General features: G+C 63.9%; 5 protein-coding genes across 7 annotated transcripts; 2 read left to right on the top strand and 3 right to left on the bottom strand.

Annotated features, from left to right (window-relative positions):
• Nucleotides 1–1,356: 1,356 nt before the first annotated feature.
• On the top strand, nucleotides 1,357–8,898 carry CRLF1 (cytokine receptor like factor 1). Of its 2 annotated transcripts, none has more exons than XM_082495432.1 (8): nucleotides 1,357–1,534; nucleotides 5,768–6,046; nucleotides 6,712–6,841; nucleotides 7,257–7,426; nucleotides 7,745–7,902; nucleotides 7,985–8,153; nucleotides 8,433–8,615; nucleotides 8,771–8,898. In XM_082495432.1, exons 1-8 carry the CDS (start codon nucleotides 1,462–1,464, stop codon nucleotides 8,785–8,787), a joined length of 1,179 nt encoding a protein of 392 aa, XP_082351558.1. In that variant the 5' UTR covers nucleotides 1,357–1,461; the 3' UTR covers nucleotides 8,788–8,898. The 2 variants fall into 2 exon arrangements, with proteins under 2 accessions (XP_082351558.1, XP_082351557.1); XM_082495431.1 differs by having other exon boundaries at nucleotides 8,433–8,611; nucleotides 8,771–8,897.
• Nucleotides 8,899–9,995: 1,097 nt separating this feature from the next.
• On the bottom strand, nucleotides 9,996–12,048 carry REX1BD (required for excision 1-B domain containing). The gene is made up of 5 exons (XM_082495433.1): nucleotides 12,042–12,048; nucleotides 11,335–11,417; nucleotides 10,620–10,824; nucleotides 10,434–10,522; nucleotides 9,996–10,135 (listed from the first exon to the last, which is right to left on the bottom strand). Exons 1-5 carry the CDS (start codon nucleotides 12,042–12,044, stop codon nucleotides 10,063–10,065), a joined length of 453 nt encoding a protein of 150 aa, XP_082351559.1. The 5' UTR covers nucleotides 12,045–12,048; the 3' UTR covers nucleotides 9,996–10,062.
• Nucleotides 12,049–12,235: 187 nt separating this feature from the next.
• On the bottom strand, nucleotides 12,236–15,817 carry UBA52 (ubiquitin A-52 residue ribosomal protein fusion product 1). 2 transcript variants are annotated; one of them, XM_082495518.1, is made up of 5 exons: nucleotides 15,812–15,817; nucleotides 12,842–12,961; nucleotides 12,678–12,764; nucleotides 12,485–12,587; nucleotides 12,236–12,384 (listed from the first exon to the last, which is right to left on the bottom strand). In XM_082495518.1, exons 2-5 carry the CDS (start codon nucleotides 12,942–12,944, stop codon nucleotides 12,291–12,293), a joined length of 387 nt encoding a protein of 128 aa, XP_082351644.1. In that variant the 5' UTR covers nucleotides 12,945–12,961; nucleotides 15,812–15,817; the 3' UTR covers nucleotides 12,236–12,290. The 2 variants fall into 2 exon arrangements, with proteins under 2 accessions (XP_082351644.1, XP_082351643.1); XM_082495517.1 differs by lacking the exon at nucleotides 15,812–15,817 and adding an exon at nucleotides 13,187–13,230.
• KXD1 (KxDL motif containing 1) lies at nucleotides 13,789–15,874 on the bottom strand. Its single transcript, XM_082495516.1, has 5 exons — nucleotides 15,797–15,874; nucleotides 15,368–15,468; nucleotides 15,118–15,270; nucleotides 14,595–14,641; nucleotides 13,789–14,231 (listed from the first exon to the last, which is right to left on the bottom strand). The coding sequence occupies exons 2-5, from the start codon at nucleotides 15,460–15,462 to the stop codon at nucleotides 13,996–13,998; spliced, it is 531 nt and encodes a 176-aa protein (XP_082351642.1). The 5' UTR covers nucleotides 15,463–15,468; nucleotides 15,797–15,874; the 3' UTR covers nucleotides 13,789–13,995.
• A 339-nt stretch (nucleotides 15,875–16,213) lies between these two features.
• On the top strand, nucleotides 16,214–22,345 carry FKBP8 (FKBP prolyl isomerase 8). The gene is made up of 9 exons (XM_082495519.1): nucleotides 16,214–16,238; nucleotides 16,563–16,850; nucleotides 17,024–17,193; nucleotides 17,373–17,461; nucleotides 17,758–17,975; nucleotides 18,050–18,222; nucleotides 18,323–18,400; nucleotides 20,704–20,841; nucleotides 21,469–22,345. The coding sequence occupies exons 2-9, from the start codon at nucleotides 16,577–16,579 to the stop codon at nucleotides 21,553–21,555; spliced, it is 1,227 nt and encodes a 408-aa protein (XP_082351645.1). The 5' UTR covers nucleotides 16,214–16,238; nucleotides 16,563–16,576; the 3' UTR covers nucleotides 21,556–22,345.
• Nucleotides 22,346–22,754: the final 409 nt, after the last annotated feature.

Raw genomic sequence — 22,754 nt, forward strand, 5'->3', positions numbered from 1 at the left:
CCCACCCAGTGTCCCCCCTGTCCTCACATAGCCACGGGGCTCAGCCACCCCCCCGGTGCCATGGGGCACAGGCTGGCTCATGGTGTCACCCCTTTGGGAGGGGCACCCTGGGCCACCCAGGTGTCCCCTGCCACCCCCAGCTCTGTACCCCCACATTCTGTCCCCTGCAGGGACTGATGTCCCTGTCCTCGCAGCCGAGGGGATACAGGGTGCAGAGGTGGGACAGGGAGCAAAGGGACATGGAAAGCCACCAGACAATGTCCTCATGGGCTGGAAACGACCCCCCCCAGCTCTGAGCCCCCAGAGTCACCCACAAACCTCAGCCGTGGCAGCGGTCCCACGTCCTCGGGGCTCCCAGCCCCATCCCAACCTTGGGGTCAGGGCCACCGGGTCCCTCCATGTCCCCTCTGCTGGGGGCGGGGGGAGAACACGACCCAGGCACCCCCCACCACGGGGTGCTCTTGGAGCACCCCACTGCACCCCATCTGCACCCCAAGGCTCAGACAGACCTAAAGGACGCGCAGCTGGGGACAGCCCACACTCAGGGACAGTGGCCTTGCCATGCCCAGGACCTGCTGTCCCAGGGCTCTGCCACCCGTCTGGCGGTCTGCAAAGCTCTTGGTGCCACCAAGTCCCGGGCGGGGGGACAGGAGGAGGCACCGGGACAGGAGCGCGATGGCCGAGTCAATGGCTTTGCCGCTGTGCCGGTGGCACAACCAGACATGCCACCACCACCGGGGCTGCCTGGGACCCCCGGGGACAGACACAGCTCCAACCCGGTGGGGGCTTGGAGCCACTTGGGGTGTTTGTCCCAACTTTGTTAGTTTTTTTTTGAGGAAAAACAAACAAACAAACAGAGATGATGCGTTTAATAGAAAATATCGGGATTTATGGGAACATGTTCCCGTTTTCACACCGCCCCCCCCCCCCCCCCCCAAAAAAAAAAAAAGCAATAACAGGATTTTGGTGTCCCAAAGACACTTTTGATGGGGGTGGTGGGGAGGGACCCTGCGGGGGGGGCCCGGCCCGGCCGCCCGTGCAGCGGCGGGAGCGGCCCCGGGGGCGCGGGAGGGTCCGTGGAGGCCGCGCATGAGTCACCCGTGGGAAGGCGGCCCCGGGGGGGCTCTTACTCACCTACCGCCGGGTTCGGGGGGGGGAGCGGGACACCGGCCCCGGGGGATGCGAGGGAGCGGGGATAGGGGACACGGCAGCCCCGGCAGCCGCCCGGGCGGGCACCGCGTGTCGGGGGTCGGTACCGGGGCCGGTACGGGAACGGGGCGGTGGGGCCCCGGGGCCGGTGCCTTTCTGCCCCCCCGGGGGCGGGCCCGGGCCGGGCGGGGCGGGGCCAGGGCGGCATTTAGGGCTTTGGTAACCGGGGGTTGCTCAGACTTGCTCGGGACTTCCCCGGACGTGCCGGTACGCTCCGCCGCTCCCGGGCACCGACGGGCACCGGCGCCGGCCATGCCGCCGTTGCCGCTCTTCCCCCCGTTGCTCCTGCTCTGCCTCCGCCTCCTCCGTGCCGAGCCGCTCGCCTGTGAGTACCGGGGAGTACCGGGCGGCTCCCGCAAGGTGGGCGCGGGGGGGTGGGGGGCGATGCGGGGGGTCCCGTCGGGGCCGGGGCGGGCGCTGCGCGGAGCCCCCCGGGGCTCCCCCCGTTTATTGCGGGCCGGGCGGGGTGTGTGTGTGTGGGGGGGTGGGGTGTGAAAACGGGGGGTGGGTGGGGGTGTCGGGGGGGCTGCTGTGCCGTCGTGTCCCCCCCGGGATGCGGAGCGGCCCCGGGAGCGGCGGGGGCATCGCCGGGCGCACCTCGGGGCTGCGCATCGCAGGGTAACGGGGACCCCCCCGCGGAGGGCAGCCGGGACCCCCCCACCGCCCCCCGGCAGGCAACCGGGATCCTCCGCCCTCCCCGTCCCCGCAGCCCAGCCGGGACCCCCCCCCCCCCTTCTCCCCGCAGAGAACAATAGAGGAACCTTTTTTTGTCGTCCCCCCCCACCCCCGAGAGCAACAGAGACCCCCTCCTCCCCTGGGAGCAGCGAGTGCCCCCTCTCCCCACGGAGAAAAGGGACTCCTGTCCCCGGGAAGGGTCTGTCCCCCTCTTTGTGCCCCCCCCGCCATGCAGACCCCCCTCCTGGAGAACAATGCGGCTCCATTCCCCACCCAGGACAATGGAAACCCCCGTCCTCCGTCCGGAGAACAATAGCGAACCCCTTCCCCACGCGACCCCCTCCCACCCCCGGGAGCTATGACCCCCCCTTTCCCACCCCCTGAGCCTCTGAGCCCCCCCTTCTCCTGCTGAGAACAACGGGGACCCCCTCTTCCCCCCGGAGAACTGTGCCCCCCCGTCCCAGAGAACAATGAATCCCCTTTTCCCCACCCAGAACAATAGGGAGCTCCCTCCCCCGCGGAGAACAATGAATCCCCCCACCCCCCAAAAAAAAAAATTACCCCTGAGGGGCTCCGCAGTGATGCCCATTTGGGGGTCCCACCCGGCAGTGGCAGGTCCGGGAGGTGCCACCTGTGGGCTGAGCTGTGGGCAGCCTCAGCCCCGTGGGGATCGGGGTCCCCCCTCGCTGTGGGGTGGGGGGACGGGGGGCACGGGAGGGTTCCCCCTTCCCCACAGAGCCCTAAACCCGAATTAGCCTCCGTCCCACCCGTCGCCTCGTTGTTTCCCCTCTGGCCCGAGCGAAGGGGAGGCGAGATCCCGCTCCCCGCAGCAGGAAGTTTGGCTTCCTCCCTATGATGGGAATTTCTCAAGGCGATGGATGTTCGCTCCGACGCGCAAATGGGTCCCGCCAAGAAAAGCCACCGCTCCCGCGTCCCCTCCACCGGCGATGCCACGGCATGCTGGCCACCCGGGTGGCGTACCCCCTGTCCCATACGGTGTCGTTAGCGGGGAAGCGTCACAGAGCAATAATTGGGGCAGGAATTGCAGAAGAGGTGGAGAAGGGAGGAAAAAAAACGCTCAAAAAATCCCTTTAGGAGCTGCTAATGAGAGCCTCCAAATCGAGGCGGGTTTCGGCGCGGAGCGGCGACCACCCCCGTGCCCTTCCCGGGGGCCGGAGGGGTTAATCCCACTGGGAACAATGTGGGGCTGTGGCCGGTCCCGCGTTGGGGCTGACCCCGCACCTTTCGGCTCACCCCGGTAAGGGGATGCCCGGTGCTGCTCGCAGCTGGTTTCACCCCCCCCTCCGCCCGGGGACCCCCACTTTTTTTCCCCTCCATGGGGGTCCGGCGCAGCCGGGGGGTGAGTGCTCGCCCTGCGGCCCCTCGACGTGCGGCGCTGGGGAAAGGCGAAGCCAAATCTCCTTTTAGAGAGCGAATGTTTCCCCTCGGTTCAGCTCGGTCGCGCTGGCTGGAATGCCTGGGCTTTTTATAAATCCCTCCTCGAGCTGAGGGATGGGCACGAGAAATGCCAGTTGGAGAAGAGAAAGGGGGAAAAAAGATAGTAGAAAAGGGGGATAAAGCGTTTTCGGGTGCCGTGGCTGCCTGCAAACCTCGCCGCTTGAGCTTTCGAAGAGCCCTAAATATCCATACATCTTTTTTTTTTTTAAATTTATTTTTTTTGCAGAATTCAGGGCTGCTCAACTTTCCTTTTGTTCTTCAGGGCGATTATTCAGATTATTTTTTCCTTACCTCCCCCCCCCCCCCCGTCCATCTCAATAAATCTTTTTCAGCCGCGGGATCTCTGACACTTATCGGAGGGTATTTTTCCTTTCTTTCCCAGCCCCTTAAAACGCTGATATAAAAATAAAATGAAATCCGGCCCTTCGGAAGAAAAGCATAAACGTTCCCGACACCTTGGAAATGTGGTTTTACTTTATAGCATTACTTAGCACCTGATCAGCATTTTTTTTTTTTTTTAATAGGAAAGCCATAAAAGCCCCGAGCAGGTATTTTCTTTGCGACTTGCACATTCCACAGGCTGCCTGCGTCTCTCCGGCCCTTTCCTCTCCGATCTGAAAACTTCACACTTTTCCCTTTTAAAACACATGTTCGGCGCTGTGTCTGCACGGAGGGAGAAAAAGAAAATGCGGGGGGGAGAGGGGGGGAAAGAAAGAAAGAAATATATATATATAGGTATAAAATTGGCCCCTCCAGAGGCTCCTGCTTGGAGGAGGAAAAAGAAAAATTGCAGGGAAAAAAAAAATAAAAATAAAATTTATAAAATTGGCCTCTCCAGAGGGTCCTGCTCAGAGGACGGGAAACGCGTCTGGTTTACGGCGCTCGTGTGTGTTTCTGGTGCTGTTTAGATTAAGATTTAGGAGAATTAGGGCCCGGAGCGCCGGGTCGGTTATCGGCGGAGCTGGAGCGGCCCCGGCTCGGCTAATGGAGGAGCGGGTGCTGGGTGGGCTGGTGGGCAGAGCTGGGGGTGCTTTTTTTTTTTTTCGGAGGCCTCACTGGAGGATGGGGCGAGGCGGGGGCTGAGCCCCCCTCCCCGGGGAAGGGTTTGCTTTGGGGGGTGGGTGGGATGGACCCGCGCCATCACCCAGGGATGCTCGGGGTACCCGGCACCAACGTCTCCCCGGGGGCTTTGACACCCCGATGCTTTTACACCCCACCCCAACAGCGTTCCCGGAGCGACGGCAGGCACGGCTAATTAAGATATCTCCAGGGTAACGAGGATTTTGGAGCATTAATTGCGGTGCTGAAAGCCGACGGGGGCCGGGGAGGTCGGAGGGGAGAAGAGGTCGCGGTGCTTTCCGGGAGGTAATTTGGGATATTAGCCTGGCGCGTGCGGATGGAGCCGATAAGGCTGACGGAGGCGGCAAACCCCGGAGCGGGGTCGGGGGGAGCCTTTTCTTTGAAGCCCGGTGGTGGAAGGGTCTCGAAATAAAGCAGCACGGGGGGGCTCTGCCAGCCCGGAGGGGCTCCCCGGTGGGGGACATCCTCGGGGGGGACATCCTGGGGGTGTCCCGGAGCAGAGGCCGTGTGCTGAGCTGTGAGCGATGGGTTTTGGCGGAGCCCGGTGGCACGTGGTGGGGGTTAGGTGGGCAGTCAGTGCCGGTCTCGGCCGGGGAGCACTGCCCGGCCCGGGGGGGCGTATTCCCGGGGGGGCGCTGCCGGTCGGCATCGATGGGGAAAAGTAATACCCCAAAAAACTTTCCATAGCTGCTTTTGAAATCCTTTTGTCGCGCAAAATTTACAAAGCCACAACCCAGCCCCCGCCCAGCCCTGGAAAAACCACAGCGCCGCCGAGACCCCCCACCCCCCCCCACCCCTAGCTGCCGCTGCAAAGGCTCCCCAAAGGCTGTCGGTGCTTCCCAGCTTGAACCCCCCCATCCGTCCCCCCCGCCTCTGCCAAAGAGCTCACGGGGAGAGCGCGGCCGAGCCCGGCGCCTCGTGTGCTCCCGCCGCCGCTTCGGAGGAGGGCGAGCGCTGCTGCGAGGGGCTGAGCCGTGATAAATATGTAAATGTATATATATATTTATATATATATATAAAATAATAACATTTAAATGTAATCAAATAGATATAAAATGTAATCAAATACACATAAAATGTATTAAAATAGATATATAATGATACAAAAAGTATTAAAATAGATATATAATGATACAAAAAGTATTAAAATAGACATATAGACATACAATGATACAAAATCTATTAAAGTAGACATACAATGATACAAAATCTATTAAAGTAGACATACAATATATTTAAATAGAGCTAAAATAGATATAAAACACATTTAAATAGAGCTAAAATAGAGCTATATAATTTTTTTTTTTTTTTTTTTTACCCCCTCCTTTTGTTTCTCCGGCTGCAGACCCCGCAGTGATTTCCCCCCAAGACCCCACTCTGCTGATCGGCTCCTCGCTGGTCGCCACGTGCACGGTCAGCCCGGACTTTCACCTGAAAGCCGAGGACCTGTACTGGACCCTGAACGGCCGGCGCCTGCCCGCCGCCTCCTACGCCGCCCTCGGCCCCACCACGCTCAGCGTGGCCCTCGCCCACCTCAACGGCTCCAAGCAGCAGTCGGGGGACAACCTGGTGTGTCACAGCAGAGACGGCGGCATCTTGGCCGGCTCCTGCCTTTACGTTGGACGTACGTCGGCGGCGCCGGCGCGGTTGCACGTGCCGGGTTTGACCCGGCCCCGGCGCCATGTGCCGGGATGTCCTGCCCCGTTTCGGAGCGAGGGGGGAGAGATTCGCGGCTCCCGGCGGAACCGTGGGAGCAATCGGGGATGCCCGTGGGGATTAACACCCCGGCTCTTGCCAAAAACGCGCCGTGGGCTCGCGACGGTTGCTCGCGGCTGCTCCATTTTAACCTCCCCGCGGTTTGCACCCGGTTGCCCCGACCCGCAGCCGCGGCCTCCGGCTCGCAGGAGCGCGCAGCAGAAAGGCTGCTTTTGGCAAACCCGTGGTAAAATTACACTTGTCCGAATCAATAATCGTAAGATTTTATCTCGGGCTATTTTAAGGACGATGCGACATCCTAGGAATACAGAGGCTTAACTGGGAACACAGCTTGGATTTGTTTTTTGGGTTGCTGTTGCCGAAAGAAAACAGCTCTGGGGCTGGGTGCAGGCAGGGGCTGGGCGCAGGCAGGGGCGGGCAGGAGCCTACAGCCCTCCAGCACACACGTTTGCAGCCGTGGGGCTGGAAACCTCTGGCCGGTGGGACCACAGTGCCGGGCTGCATTTCACCGCTGCGCCTTTTCATCTGACTCTTACTCATTTATTCATTTATTCATTTATTTCCTCCCCCCAGTACCCCCAGAAAAACCAGTCAACATCACCTGCTGGTCCAAAAACATGAAGGACCTCACCTGCAAATGGGCGCCGGGGACGGAGGGGGAGACCTTCCTGCACACCAACTACACCCTCAAGTACAAGCTCAGGTGGGGCTGTCCCCCCTTAATTCCTATTATTCTTAAAACAAAACAAAAAAACCCAACAAACCGCCAGTGTGGGATTTAAAGGGGAACGGGGGGGGGCACAGTGCCTCTTGGCTGAGTCCTGTTTGGGGATGTGATGAGTTTCCCCAGGTCTCAGCCCCCACGAGTGCTCCGTATGTGCTTGGGGGGGGAGGAGGAGGGGGAGGAGAAGCCACGCGGCCCCCGGTTGAGCCACCAGATGAGCCACGGGACCGGTAACCCAACACCTCGCCAGCGCCATGCCGGCGGTGTTGAGCGGTAGATAAATGAGCTGCGGTCCCCGCCGGGAGCGGCCGTTTCCCCCCGGGATGGGTGAGCATCCTCGGCCCGACCACGGCACCCGGCGGTGCCGGTACCGGCACTCAGCGCCCATCCGCAGGTGGTACGGCCGAGACAACACGTGCCAGGAGTACCACACGGCCGGGCCCTACTCCTGCCACATCCCCAAGGATTTGGCCCTCTTCACACCCTACGAGATCTGGGTGGAGGCGTCCAACCGGCTGGGGGTGGCCGTCTCCGACGTCGTCATGTTGGACATCCTCGACGTGGGTGAGCGATGGTGTCGTGATGTCACCGCTACACCGGTGACCTCACAGGAGCCGGGGGGGGGGGGACGGGACGGGCAGCGGGTTCACTCAGTGGGATGTTTGGGATGTTGCGGCATTGGGGGGGGGGGACAGCAGGAAATGGGCGATATGTGAGCAGAATTGCTCCTAATCGAATTAGGCTGTTTTCTCCGAGTTTGTGTTTTTTGGTTGTTTTTTTCTTTTTTTTTTTTCTTTTTCCCCCGCATCTGCGGCTCCTTAACCCCCGCGGCACTGCCTGTGCCGCCGCACCAGCCCCTGCCGTGTCCCCCTGTCCCCGCAGTCACCACCGACCCGCCGTCGGACGTGCACGTCAGCCGGGTGGGGGACCTGGAGGACCAGCTGAGCGTGCGCTGGAGCTCCCCGCCGGCGCTCAAGGATTTCCTCTTCCAAGCCAAGTACCAGATCCAGTACCGGGTGGAGGACAGCTCGGAGTGGAAGGTGGGTCGGCATCACCCGCCGACGGCAGGGGACGGCAGCGCCGGCGCGGTTGGGCGTCCCCTGCCATCTCCTCCCTCCCCAGGTGGTGGATGATGTGGGCAACCAGACGTCCTGCCGCCTGGCCGGCCTCCGCCCCGGCACCGTCTACTTCGTCCAGGTGCGCTGTAATCCCTTCGGCATCTACGGTTCCAAAAAAGCCGGCATCTGGAGCGACTGGAGCAACCCCACCGCCGCCTCCACCCCACGCAGCGGTGAGCGCCGCCGCCGTCGTTTGGCGGGTGGGGAGGGGGTGCCGGTGCTGTGCTCCCCCTCCCCTGCGCACACGGGATGTGCCGGGGGGGCCCTTCCCCGCTCCGTGCCCGGCACCTGGATTTCTTGCAAAGGAGCCAATTCGGAGCTCGGCTTTCCCAGCAAGAAGCCAAAAAGCCGCTCGTTTTTCTCTCGCCCACCATTCTTTACGGCGCGGTGGCGATGGAGGGGGTTGAGCCGTGTCCTCCCCACGGCGGTGCTGACCCCCTTTGTCCCCGCAGAGCGAGCAGCGGGGGGCTGTGACCCCAAAGGGGGGGAGCAAAACACGACACTGCGGCGGGAGCTGAAGCAGTTTTTCGGGTGGGTGAAGAAACACGCCTACGGCTGCTCCAACCTCGGCATCAAGCTCTACGACCAGTGGCGCGTGTGGCTGCAGAAATCGCACAAAACACGCAACCAGGTAGGTAAGGAGCCTTTCGCACTTCTTTTCCCCGGGCGGGTGGGGATGGGGGGGGGTAGGGGGTGACCCCAGGGATGCTGGGGTGGGGGGGAACGTGGGGGGACACTGACCCCGGGGCGCGCGGTCGGCGGCGACGCGGGGCTCTGCTCATCTCCGCAGGTTCTTCCCGGCGATAAGTTGTAGCCCGCGGGGGACCGAGCGCCGGCAGGATGACACGGGGCGCCCGGCGCCCACCCGGGACCACCCGCGCCCACCCCGGCCCCGCCGGGGGGGAGCAGGAAGGCGGCTGGGGCGAAGTGCGGCCCCGCAGCCCCGGGGGACGGGATGGGGTGAGGTGGGGGGGGCAGGTCGGGCTAGCCCTGGGGGCCCCTCACGTGCCGCCGGCCCCGTGGGACCGCAGCCCCCCGCCGTGCCGCTCGCACCCCGCGGCAGCGAGGGGACCCCCCAGCCTCGCTCGGCCGGGGGGGGCACGGAGGCTTTACTCCTTACCCGCCAGCCGGAGCAGCCTCTGGGATGAAAGGGGCGGTGGGGGCTTCCTGGGTGTCCCCCCACCCTCAGTGTAGCACCCCCCACTCCGCCCGGGAAGCAATTTTGGCTGTTTTCTCCCCAGGGACCCATGTGCGAGCGCACGGTGGGGGGGGGGTCCGTCCCCGGGGAGCCACGCGGGCTGGTTTGAGGCTGCTGGGGTTTGCCCAGTGCCTGCTCCAATTTTGATTCAAACCAGCCTTATTTTGGTTCCATTTCAGTCAATTAGGAACAGATTTAAGCTTAATGCCAATAAACCTCTGAAACCCCACCGGGGTCTGCGTCAGCGGAGCAGCAGCAGCGCGCGGGGACGGGGATGCAGCGGGCAGCCAAACGGGACCGGCGTCCCTCGTCACCCCATCCCAGGGGACCTGGAGAGGGTGTCACTGGGTGGGGGACAAGTCCTTTAGACTACACGACTCAGGCCCGCTCCATGGGGACAGGTTTATTTTTGATGACCGTAAAAAAGGGCACTTGTGGGGCACGGGAGCTGTCGTGGGACTGGGGCACAGCTGATCTCCAAGATGTGGGTTTGGGGGAGGGGGGCTGTTGCCCGTGGGGCTCCAGCCGGCAGCAAAAGCAGTGCCCGTCCCGATGGGGATGGAGGCAAGGTGGCCCCTTGGCACTGCAGGATTTCCTTCGGCAAAGCCCCGGCGCAGCCGGCAGAGGCGGGGAGGGGAACCAGCCCCATACCAGACCCCTCCGCTGAGGGATGCTCAGGATTTGGGGGGACCCCACTGCTCCTGGGGGGGGCTCTCCACGCCTTCCAGCCCATGCCCAAGAAAAGGAGTTGAAGGGAAGATGCCCACCTTGCTGGGCTGGCGTGGGCATGCGCAGGGGGGGACGGTGCGTTGGGGGCTGGGGGTCTGAGCTGGGCCCCCATTCCACCGCCTGGCCCCCTCCAGCCGTTCCCACGGGGACACCCATCACTCGACTTCTTCTGAATCGTACTTGAGGTCCTGGAGAATTTCGCTGATTGCCTCAATGGTTTTAATTAGCCTACGAGAGCGGATGGAAACTATAAATAAAGCCCATATGGAGCGTATTATCTGGGCCGCCTCGCCTTCCCCGCGCTGTTTATGAAACACTCAGCCCGGGGAGGCCGAGGGGACCGTGGCCGGGCGGCATCGCCAAACGTTCCCCGGGGCTGCGGCCGAGAGCGCTTTTGAAGGCACCATCTGGGCCCCCCCTGGGATGGAGAGGGGGGAAATGTGGGGAAGGGGCTCCTAGTCCGGAGGGAGATGCTGCCATCCCAAAATGGGGGAAGAGGGGAGATGGCAGCGGAGCCACCACCTACTTGTGCTTGAGCTCCCGCACCTCCTGCTGATGGGCGTCCACCTCGGGCTGGTCCTGCGCCTGCTGCCGAGCCAGCTGGAGCTGCGCCGTCTGCGGTGGGGACACAGCAAGAGCTGGGACACCCCAACACCAAAAGCAGCCCCAGGGCATCAGTGGGACCCCACCCCACCCCCAGCCCGGTACCCACCAGCTGCAGCTTCTCCTGCTCCCGCTCCTGGAGGCGGGAGAGGTGCTGGGCCAGGTCGGGGCGGGCGAGCTCATCCCGGAGGCGCCCGGAGATGCTCAGCACCTCCCGGGAGATGCCGCTGAAGGCCAAGGTGATCTCATGCACCAGCTGCCGGTAACGTGGGAAGTCATAGTGGGGTGCGCTGCTCAGGTACGCCCGGTAGCCCCTGGGGACAGGTTGGGGGTGGGGGGAGAACAGCCACCGTCACCACACCCCGGGGGGGGGGGGGCACCGGGATGGTGACACCCTGTGGTCCCCATCCCGGTGCTGAGCTCCCTTTGCCACCCCACCGCCGGCAGCACCCGGAGGGTTTTCCTGCCCAGATTTAGCAGATCTCAGTCGCTACAAGAGGGCAGCTTCACCCCTCGCAGGGGACAGGATTGGCAGCTGCTTTTTTGGGGGAGTTTGGGGCTTTTTTTTTTTTTTTTTTCCTTTTCACTCGCAAGCCTGCATCCCGGGAAGTCCATCATCCCCTGTCAGATGCTAAAATGGGATACAGGTGTCCGGCGCGGGCGTCCCCCCTGCCAGCTGGAGCTCATCAGCCACCCCGACGGCTGCTGCTCCATCCCGGCAGCCTCTTCCCAACAGGATACAAAAAAAAAAAAAATTGGGATGGGGGATTCGGTTCCCATGTCCCATCCCCATCGGTGCCCGTCCCCCCGGTGCTGGTACTCACTCCTCGAAGAACCGGTACGCCTCGGCCCGCTCGGCCTGCAGTGCCTGCAGCCGCTGCAGCAGCGCCTTCACCGCCTCTCCCGTCTGCCGGGGAGAAGGGGACGGCGGTGACGTGGGACGGCGATGCCACCGGTATGGTGCCCACCACCACGCGGGGCGGCTCTGCTCCCGCTAACGGGCCCGGGGCTGAGCTGGCATCGCCCGGGGGTCTCACCCCGATGCTGAGGTTTGGAGTCCCGTGTCCCCCCTCCCCTCCCCGGTGCCGGTCCTGGGACAACCGGCACCGGGGACCCCGACACCCCACCCACCCCCCCTCGCAGCCACGCGTGCACGGACCGGACCGGTACCCACCACCCACTCCCCTGTCCACCACCCGTGTGTCCCCCCCCGGGCCCACGCACCGGGAGCCCCACATGTGCACACACAACAGACGGGCACCGGGACCCCCCCTCGGCCACGCCTGCACGAACCGGACAGGTACCGGGAACCTTCAATCTCCTCCCCGCTCACCGGGATCCCCACAACCACGCGTGCCCGGTTCGGTACCCCCCCGCCCATGTGCACACAATGAAGACTGGCACCCCCCCCCCCCCCGCCCGCCACGCATGGACGGACCGGACCGGTCCCGGTCCCCTTCGTCCTCGGGAGGGGGGAGGGCAGGGCCCTCCCCACCCCGTCCCCGCCGCCCGCTGCCCCGTCCCCGCTCACCATGGCCCGGCCCCGGTCGGACGGCGCAGGCCCAGCGGGACGCGGAGGCGGAGCGCGGCGGCGGAGCCAGCGCGGTTCCGCCGCCACCTGCAGGTAGCGACCGGTACGGTCCCCTGCCCGGTCACCCCCCCCCCCCAGCTCCCCTTTTATTGAAAAAGAAAAAACAAAAACAAAAACCACAAGACAAAAGGGGCTGGAGAGCTGTGATGCTTTATTGGGAGGGCGCAGGCAGGGCCGGCGCTGCCCGCTCTACTTGACCTTCTTCTTGGGGCGCAGGTTGTTGGTGTGCCCACATTTCTTCTTGCGGCAGTTGACGGCACGGGGGTGCAGGCGGGCGTAGCACCTGGGGAAGGGGGGGAAACGGGGGATGTCACCAAAGCCCCGTGTCCCTGTGGGAAGGGGACTCGGAGGGTCCCCACCCCGCGGGGGACACGGGGACGTACTTGCGGCAGATCATTTTGTCGCAGTTGTACTTCTGGGCGAGCTGGCGGAGGGAGGGCTCGATGATACCCCCCCGCAGGCGCAGCACCAGGTGGAGAGTGGACTCTGAAAGGAGAGAGAAGCGTCACGGCGCTGCTGGGGGGCACCCGGCACCCCCCCAAAACCCCGGGGGACACCCCCAAAACCCCCGGGGACCTTTCTGGATGTTGTAGTCTGCGAGGGTGCGGCCATCCTCCAGCTGTTTGCCCGCGAAGATCAGCCGCTGCTGGTCGGGGGGGATCCCTGAGGGAGAGAAAGCGGCCCGGTGAAGGGGGAGGGCGGGAGGGGGCCGCCCCGCCGCCTCCCGGTGCCACCGGTACCTTCCTTATCCTGGATCTTGGCCTTGACGTTCTCGATCGTGTCGTTGGGTTCCACCTCCAAGGTGATGGTTTTACCCGTCAGCGTCTTCACGAAGATCTGCATCTTGGCACCGGTCGCGTCTGCGGAGAACGGCGGCCGCGTCACCCCCAGCCGAGCCCTCACGGGAGGCCCCGCTGTGTCCGTGCGTGTCCCACCCCCGCCACCCCGCGCCGCGGTCCCCCCACCCCCCGTTCCCGCTCCCGGGACTCGGTCCCCGCTACCCCACCCCGGGATCCCGGTTCTCCGCCCCGGCCCAGGCCCCGACCCCGCTCCCAGGCCCGGCGGAGGAGCCGCCCCGCGCGCACCCGCCGCCTCGCTGCTGAGAAAAAGGGCGACCGGAACCGGAACCCGCCCGCCGCTGCGTCACAACCGGCCCCGCCCCTTCCCCCCACCAGAGCGGAACCGCACTGCGCAGGCGCCGGCGGCTCTCGCCCGCCTCGGTACCACAGGCCGGGCCCTAGCGGGGCCTCCCGCGGGAACGGGACCGGCACCGGCTCCACGGCCTCAGGACCGGTCTCACACCCTCCCCTCAGCCCCTTGCAGGCAGCAGTAGGCCACAACAAGGGCAGGCCGAGGCCCCCCGGACACCCTGAGGAGCCGGGGAAGGAACAGGCTGCTGTGAGCCCGCCTGTGCGGCCACAGGAACCCGGGTGAGGAGGGAACCAAAGGGAAACCTGGCTCAGGCTCTTCCTACAGGCAGGAAATGCAGTGGCCATGGTGAGACAGCTATTAGCAGCACAGACAGACCCGCAGGAAAGCCAGAGCGCTGGTAGGCACTTGTGTGAGCCCCAAAGACAACATTACCCAAGAAAAAGCGCCACCTGTGCCCCAAACTGGCTCTTCTGCACCAAAGTCTATGTCAAAGGTGGGGGTTCACCGCTCTCCTGACAAATGAGAAAGGACAAGAGGCATTTCAAACCCATGTTTTACTTAATTACCCCGAAGCAAGTTGCGGGGTTTACACTATGGTGGCAGTTTAGAGGCAGAAGGGCACCCTTCTTCACTCAGCTGTCGCTCCTCTCAGCCTTCACTTCCCTCTTCCCAAAAAAAAAGAGACACACAAATATAAATACAGGATAGAAAGTTCTCCAGGGGTGGCACAGGACCCGCACACCTAGTCCAGGTCGTTGGCTGTGTCCTCGTCTGTGAGACTCTGTCCATTCACAGCCGGTAGATCATACTGGCCTTGGGATAAATCCTCAAAATCCTGACTCATGGTGGGAGAGATGATGTCAGGGCTGGTGTCACAAGACTCCGTGCTCTGCTCAGAGGTAGCAATGGTGGTTGTCGTGCTTTTTGGGACGGGGTCGAAGTCGTCGTCGTCTTCTAGGATGGGAGATTCGTGAATGTCTGGAAGGGAAGACGCAAACGTTAGTTTTGCTGCTGCAGCTACATGAGATGAGGCGCTGCCGGTACGACACCAGGTACGAGACACACCCCAGCACAAGAACTTGCCAATTTCTAATTCTAAATTTTGTCTGCTTGTAGCAGTCATCAATAAAAACCCAACACCACTTAAATTAGTGGTCACTTGTAACTTCTTGCAACCACATTTAGTATAATCAAAAAGCTTTCCAGGCTTTTAGCGCACGAGCCACACGCTGGCACCGCCTGGACGTCTTGTCGGCTTCTTCCCACTCCCGAGAACCCCGTTTTTAGGGAAAAGGACTCTTTGCACAGGAAGAAATCCACGTGTCAGAAGGAAACACTCACTGCTGAACGCCTCTGGGTACTGCTTCGCCAGCTTTCCTTTCAGCGTCCTGTGGGAGGAGAGAGCAAGCTAAGTCCACAGGGAAGCTGATCAATCTGGAGTGAGCTGCTCGGATGGCTCCCTCCGCTCTCTGGCACTTATGAATGAGGTAAACGGATCCCAGGGGGTTCTGGGGGCCATGGAGCTCCCTCCCCGGCTCCCCATCACCCCCTCTCAGCACAGCGGGTGTTTCTCCAAGTCCCGTGTTTTATGACCATCCTGGGCAGCACCACATCTCTCCCACCACCCCAAGGGAGCATGAATCATCCCGGCTGGAGCAGAAATCCTGATTCTTGAAGCTCTGGCCTCCACAGCTCTTCTCCCACTGCCTCCACGCATCACTTGGCCGCACGTTTTCCTCTCTCCAACTATTTTTACCTCCAAGCCCGCCCCGAGCTCGTACTTGTGTCCCGGTTTAACACCCCCACAGCCCACCTAGACCTTAACAAGCCACCCCGCGCCATCTCCCCCATCCCCGTTGCCCACCGGATCCTCCGGAATATGCTGTCCAGATCCTTCTTCATCTCCACCAGCGTTTTGGTATGGTGGAGGAACCGCTCGTTCATTTGCTGCATGCGGACACTGGAGAGGTTGTTGAAGTTGAGCAGCATCTCGTTGGTCTTCTCAAATCGATCCAACCTGTGCAGGTGGAAGTAGAGGCAGCTCAGCAACAATCCTGAGAGGCTCCCGGTGCCGGTATCGGGGTCCCCGTGGGTCGGTTTTCCCCAGGACTCACATGTTTTTCTGGGCCAGGATGATGGCGTTGACGTCCTCGGCGTTGACCATGCCCAGCACCCGCCCGCAGAACACCTGCGAGGCTGTGGGCTCCATCGCGGCCTACGGGACCGCGGGGGGCTGCTCAGCCGGGGGGCGGGAGCCTCCCGCGCCCCCGGGACCGGTAACGGAGACCCCCCCACACACAACTGTTCCCGGTAATGGGGCCCCTTCTGCCCTGCCAGTACCGCAGCTACCCCCCTCCCCACCGCCGTGCGCGGTCCCAGGGCGGCCTCACACCCACCCACCGCCGATAATGGGGTCCTCTTGCCCGCCGCCACCCCCGGTAGCGCCCCCCGCCCTCCCCGGTACCGGGCTCCCTCGGGGGAGGGACGCGGGCCTGGGCCCTTCCCGGTGACCCCGGGACCTCCCGCCGGCAGCGCCCGCGCACCTGGGGGAGCCGGTCCCGCCGCCTCACATGACAGGAGCGGGAGCGGCACCGGGGGCGGCACCGGCAGCCGCACCTCGCTTCCGGGTGCGGGGGTCACGTAGAGCGCGACCTCGTGGCGTCAGCGCGCCCTTGCGTCACGGCGCTGAGCCGGAAGTAGTGGCAGCTGGCGGAGGGATTCCCCCCCACCCCCCCGAGCATCACGGGGCCGCCCCAGTGCCAGTACCGTGACCCCCCCCGAATCGCCCCACGGGCACGCACAAGCCCCCGCGCCATGGCCCGGCGGCAGGCACTGGCCGCGGCGGCCCCTTTAAGGCGGAGCAGAGCCACGTCCGGCCCTTCGGCTGACGAGCGTCCTCACCACCCAATGGCCTCAGGGCGGTGGGCGGTGCCGGACCAATAGGAGCAGTGGGGCGGGGCCAGCAGCGGCGGGTTCGCGGGCCAGGTGGGAGCGGCGGGGGGCGCGCGGCGGCGGTGGTGGCGGTTGCTAGGAGGGGAGTTCTGGCGCGTGACGGTGACGTGGGGCCCCGGGGGGCGCGCGGGGCGGCCCTTACCGCTACCGGGCCGGGGCCGCGTCTCCCCCCCCCTTCCCGCGGCCCCCCTTCCTCCCGCGGGGCCCGTTCCCTCCTCGGGGCCGGCGGGATCTCCCCCGCCCCAGCCGCGCATCCCCCCCCCCCCCCCCCCCCCGCCGCGGCGCTGTCCGCGGTGGCGGCGGCGGCGTCCCCGGTAAACGCAGGTCCGACCTCCGTTCTCTCTCTCTCCCCTGCAGGTTGCTCCGCCGCCATGGCCTCCAGCGGGGAGGAACGGAGGAGCGGCTCCCCGGGCCGGGCAGGAACCGGCACCGAGCCGGCACCGACGGCCGACGCCGCTCAGCTGGACACGGCGGAGGATTTCGAGGTGCTGGAAGAGGAGGAGGAAGAGGAGGAGGACCTGAGCGAGCTGCCGCCGCTGGAGGATGTGGGCAGGCCGCCGGCCCCGCCGCGGGAGGACGCCCAGCCCTCGGAGCAGGGCAAGGGGGACGCAGCTGAGGACCCCCAAGAGTGGCTCGATGTTTTGGGTGAGAGCTCAGGCAGGAGGGCGCTGGGCTTGTGGGGCCTCACGGGTTCCCCACAGCTCCCCCTGCGCTCCCCGTGCCATGAAGTCCAGCTGGGAGTCAAGAGCAGGGTGGTGGGAGCGAGGCTTTTCCCTCCTGGCCATGGGCTGATGCGCCTCCGGCTTCTCCCTGCCCAGGGAGCGGCTTGCTCAAGAAGAAGACGCTGGTGCCGGGCCAGGGGGCGGACACCCGTCCCCGCAGGGGCCAGGATGTGACCATCCGCCTGAAGGCCACGCTGGAGGATGGCAGCGTGGTGGAGGAGAACCCTGCCCTCACCTTCACGCTGGGGGACTGCGACGTCTTGCAGGTCAGGGCTGGGAGAAAGCTTGCCCGGTTTTATCGCTGCCTCGTTTTTACCCTGCAGAGCGGGACCTCGCCTCGGGCGGCACGGGGAGGGTTTGGGGTTGGTGATGTCCCTGTGCGCGCATCAGAAGCTCTCCCTCTGCCCTTGCTTATGCTCTCTCCCCACGATGTTGTTCCCTGCAGGCTCTGGACTTGTGCGTGCAGCTCCTAGAAATGGGGGAGACGGCTTTGATTGTGTCAGATGCAAAATACTGCTACGGCGCTCAGGGGAGGTGAGCGGGGAGGGCACGAGGTGGAGCAGGATGGCCCCAAACAGGGCTGTGAAAGCTGTCCCCTGTGCTCCCAGTGACAGCCACAGCTTCAGGGGGAGGGAGACCCAGCTCACTTGCCACGTGCAGTGGATAGCAGCATGTCCTGCCTGGGGGGATCGATCTGCATTGCACCCTGTCCTGGGGAGCTTCTGGGACTCTGATTTTGGGGCCATGGTGCTAAATCTACATGGCCCGGTGGCTGATGAGACCAGCAGAGGTGGTAACGGTGCCACGGCTTTGTGCCCCTCTTTGCGCAGGAGCCCTGACGTCCCACCCAACGCAGCCCTCACCCTGGAGGTAGAGCTGCTGGCGGCTCGGGATGCACCGGACCTGGAGCTGCTCAGCGGGAAGGAGAAGATAGAGCTGGCCAACCGCAAGCGGGAGCGCGGCAACTTCTTCTACCAGCAGGCAGATTACGTGCTGGCCATCAACTCCTACGACATTGCCCTCAAGGTCATCGGCTCTAGCTCGAAAGGTACCTGCTCCCACCTTGGGCAAGGGCCGCCTGGGAACCCTTCCAGCTCTAACTTGGCTCTGGGGTCTTTGCAGTTGACTTCAGCCCGGACGAGGAGGCTGAGCTGCTGGACGTGAAGGTGAAATGTCTCAACAACTTGGCAGCCTCTCAGCTTAAGTTGGACCATTACGAGGCAGCCCTCAAGTCTTGTAACCTCGTCCTGGAGCACCAGCCAGGGAACATCAAGGCTCTCTTCCGAAAGGGCAAGGTGAGGCTGGGTGCTGCTGTCCCTTCTCCATGGCGTGACAGAGGGCAGGACTGAGGGACAGACCTCAGCTGTCCTGCTCAATCCGTATCTCGCCTTCCAGGTCCTGGCTCAGCAGGGCGAATACAGAGAGGCCATCCCTATCCTAAAGGCGGCGTTGAAGCTGGAGCCTTCAAACAAGGTAGGCTGCTGTTATGTGCTGCTGGTGGTCCTGCTGCGCTGGATGTCTGCAGGATGTTCTCCTCTCGTCCATGTCCTTGCAAACCTTGGTGTTTCCCGTGAAAGGCTGAAGCCCCCTGTAGCTGTTCCCAGCTTCCTCCATGAAGGGAGGCTGGAAATAGCCCCCAGGACTTGGGCAGACGAATGGTGATGCACCCTGTGGGGCAATGTCTGAGCTTGGCTGGGCTGGTGAGTCTCTTATCTCTGTATTGCGAGACTCTTCCTTTGCCCTTTGGTCCTTGCAGTGGCAGAACTCCCTGCCAACACATCCCCTGCTTCAGTGATCCTGCGTGTATGATCCTGGCTGCTCCAGCTTCCCCGGGTGGCTCCAGCGGCTCGTGCTGTGGCTGCAGGAAGTGGAGCAGAGCTGAGTCCCCGCAGACTCGCTCAGCAGCCCGGAGCGTGATTCACTGGGCGGCGGGAGCAGCCCAGACCTCGGTCCAGTGCCCAGGCCAGGGCGAGCTCTGGGTCAGGAATTTCCTGTCGGTTAATGATCAGCTGCAGGCCCGGAGCCTCAGGAGAAATCAAAACGCAGTGCCAGGAAATGGCCCCAGCAGGAGCGAGCCTGGGCGAGCTGGGGGAGAGGCAGGGAGGTGCTGTCTCCACAGGGTCGAGGTGGGGGGCTTGGTTCTACAGGTGGGCTTTAGTTCTCGATTGGGTCTGTCGTTTTATCCATCTCTTCTCTGGGAATTTCACCAGACCGTCATGATTTGTGTCATGATCTGGTGCCTGAAGATCGCGGGTGGGATGGGGCACTGTGGAAGCAGGGGCTTGGTGGTCCTGCAGCACCCGCAGAGCTCGTGGTCTGAGAGCACCTGCAGGGAGGGATGAGCAGGATCTGAAACCCTTCACTTACCGGCAAGGTTGGGGTGGGCAGCCGTAGAGAGTGAGCAGCACAAGCAACGCAGGCAGCACCGGGAGCAGCTTCCCCTGTGCGTCTCCAGCACGTCACTGTTGACAGGGCGGCTGCTCGCCAGCACGCTCCGGTGAAGCTTTTAATTGGAGAGGGGTGAAAAATCAAAATGCCTGGCAGTGACGTTACCAGTGAAACCACAAGTACAGCAAATTACTGGCCTCCCCGGCTGGCTGCCGGGACTCCCGGGGAAGTGGTGGTGCCACTCCAGACGGCAGCGTTAAACACGCGTCGGTGAGTCACGGGCTATGGCTACCGGTGGTGAAAACAGATGCAAGAAATGCTCAGCTCCACCTGCCTCGGATGAGGAAACCTGGTTCTCTGGGGCCGTCGGCACCTTTCAGCTGTTACAGACCCTCAGGCACTGGGCTCCCTTCTCCTCACCTCTTGGAAACGCACGTTCTGGGAGCGGGAGGAGATCCCAATTTTTGTCCTACACCAACATGGTAGCCCCGGTGGGCTCGAGGGCTGTCTGCGGCCGTTTGCACCCTTCAAAATCTGTTTGAGGCAGCGGTGCCGAGCGTGGCATGGTCTGGTGAAGCCCTGGCCGGTCTCTGGGTGAGCCGAAATGAGCTGGAGCCGGTGTGGGTCGCTGGTGGCAGTGCCGGTGTTTTGGGGAGACGTCCCCAGCAGAGGGCACAGCACAGCCACGGCACCGGACAGCTGCGCCACTACGGCCACTGCGACATCTTTCCTGCCACCGCGGGCTCGGGGAACGGGCTGGCAGTGCCGTGCTTGGCTCTCCGGCGTTTCTTGCTGCATTTTGGGAGCCTGCGAGTTCCGTGCAGGACGCAGAGCTTTCTCCTGCAGCGCTCCCTCCAGCCCCAGCCACTGCCGCCGTTTGGCACAGCCAGGCAGGTACCGACACGCTCCCGGGTCTTGCTGCAATCCCGCATCACACCAGGCTGAGTTTAAGCCCTCTTTCCCAGCTAGCTTCCAGACAGAAAAGTGGGAGAGCTCAGGCACATCTGTCCCCGAGGCAGGAACTTTTCCGTCTCGATTAAAGGATAAAAATCCTTTTCCCGATGTCTGGCATCAGCCCTGGGCTCGGCTCCCTGCTGCCGGCTGGGGAACGGCTTAGGTGGCCAGAAAGGACAGAGGGGTGCTCAGACCCACACAGCACCCAGCCTGGGTGTCCGCTGCCAGCCTGGTGCAGCCCCTCAGTGCAGGGGAGCAGGGCAGGATCAGGCCATCAGTCCCCCCCTAAGCTGCTTCTAAACTGTTCCATGAGGCTCCTGCACAGCCCTGGGGTGATGGGACCTGTTGTTGGTGGCACTGTGGTCCTGTCCCCTCCCCTGCACCACAGGGATGGTGTAGGGCCGATGACCGCAGCACCGTGCTCTCCTCCCCAGACCATCCACGCTGAGCTCTCCAAGCTGGTGAAGAAGCACGCGGACCAGAAGAACGTGGAGACGGAGATGTACAGAAAGATGCTCGGGAATCCCAGTGCTGCCGGTGCCCCGGGGAAGTGTAAAGACAAGCTGCCCTGGGTAAGGGCTGGTGCTGACCTCCCCAGGGGGGTGGCAGAGCGGGTGGGGGTCACCCCTGGGGTGGGGCGCGCTGGGCTGGGCACAGGGGATGTATTAGTGTCCCCCCCAGGTCCCTGGGGGTCGACGCAGTCCTGCTGCCAGGCAGGGGGGATGCCGATGGGACCCACGGGGTGGGCTGTGTCAGGGCAGCAAGCCGGTTGGGAGCTGGGGGCCGCTCCGGCAGCCTTGCCAGGAAAACGCCGATAGCTGCGGCTGTGCTCCTGGCTCTGTCCGATGGATCCCAGCGATGCCAGCTGGAGGGTCCGGACTTTGCTCCCAGCTGCCGTGCTCGGGAGCCCCGCTGGCTGCGTCGGTGGAAAGCGCTGTCAGCTGGGCTGCCGGGCGGCACACGCTGTCCCCGCCGACGTGCCGGCCACGCGCTGGGCAGAGCCGACGCAGCACTTGCCTTTTTGGGCTGCGTTATCTGGGATGCGCGTTGGGAGCTCCGTGCTGCCCCGCGGCCCCGTGCCAGCGCAGGCAGGGCTGCACGTCCCGGCTGCCAGCGGGGCTCGCGGCACGTCCCTGCTACTGGTGGGGCTCGCAGCACGCCGCGCACATCCCCTCACCTCCATGGTCTCTCCTCCTTAGTCCATCCCCTGGAAGTGGCTCTTCGGTGCAACAGCCATCGCGCTCGGTGGCGTGGCTTTGTCCGTGGTCATCGCGGCAAGGAACTAAGGATGGCGGCGGGGTGGCCCTGCGGCACAGGACCTGCGCCAGGATGTGCCTCTCTCCTGCCAAGGGGCTTCCTCGGGGCTCCGCTGACCCCTTCCCGTGGACTCGCAGTTGCAGAAATAATGGATGCTTTCTCTGCTGGAGGTGCCGGATCCCCCTCCCAACGTCCCCCATGTATCCCTCCTGGCGCAGCTGCAGGGATGGAGCCGCAGGCAGAGCAGAGACCCCCCCCGAGCACCCTCCCGGCACTCAGGGGCTCCGTGTGTCGGGGCAGGGGGGAGCGGGAGGTCCTGCACACCGGTACGCCATGACTGCCCCCAGCCCAGTGAGCCCCACTGGGTGCCGTGGGGCGAGATGGGCAGGCGGAAGGAATCCACGTGGTGATGAACGGGCACAGTGATTTCTGCCGATGGGCGCCCGGGGGCATGTGCGGTGAGATTCCCCGTGTCCTGGGGGGGGTGGGGGGGGGCTGCCAGTGGCGGCACCCACTCCCCTCCTCGGTACATCCCCAGAACGTGCAATGTCCAAAGGAAGCCAAAGAAACCCACGTCGGGAGGGGGGAACCGGAGATCACCTCTCCGGGCTGTCTCTTGTAGGTCCAAGCTTTTTTTTTTGGGGGGGTGGGGGGGGTTGCCCCTGTTTGCCCTGCAGCTCCCTCCGGCCCCAGGGCGCCCGCTGCTGCCCAGGTCTCGGCTCTGCTCACGGTGGGGGGGGTGGAGGGGTTGTAGCACTGTCGTCCCCCCCCCAGCCCCAAACCGACTGTGAAATTCCCAAATAAAGGACAATTCCTTCACGCCTGGGCTTCTTCATTGCCACCATGGGGCGAGGAGGGGGGGAGGCCTGGGCCTACAGGCTGCGGGTTCCCCCCCGGCAGGGCCTAAGGCCCTGCCGGGGGGGAACCCGCAGCCTGTAGGCGCTGTTCGAGGGGGGAAACCGGGCCGTACCCGGGGGGGGTTATGCCCCGGTAACGGGGGATGCCCGCCTGCCGCCCCCGGGGTCCTCCATCGCTGGAGGGCTGCACCAAACCACCCTCCCCGCCATGCCCCGCGGCCCTTCATTTACATATCCCCGCCTCCTCTCTGCCTCATCTTCCAATCCGACGCGGCGGCCGGCGGGTCTTAGCCAATAGCAACGCGCGCTGCCCACCTCCTCGCCCCAGCAACAGGCGCCCCGGGTGGGCGGGGCAACGGCGGCGGTGGGGC

This window comes from Vanellus vanellus (genome assembly GCF_965231255.1).
Source record: "Vanellus vanellus genome assembly, chromosome: 25".
NCBI classification, from domain to species: domain Eukaryota; kingdom Metazoa; phylum Chordata; class Aves; order Charadriiformes; family Charadriidae; genus Vanellus; species Vanellus vanellus.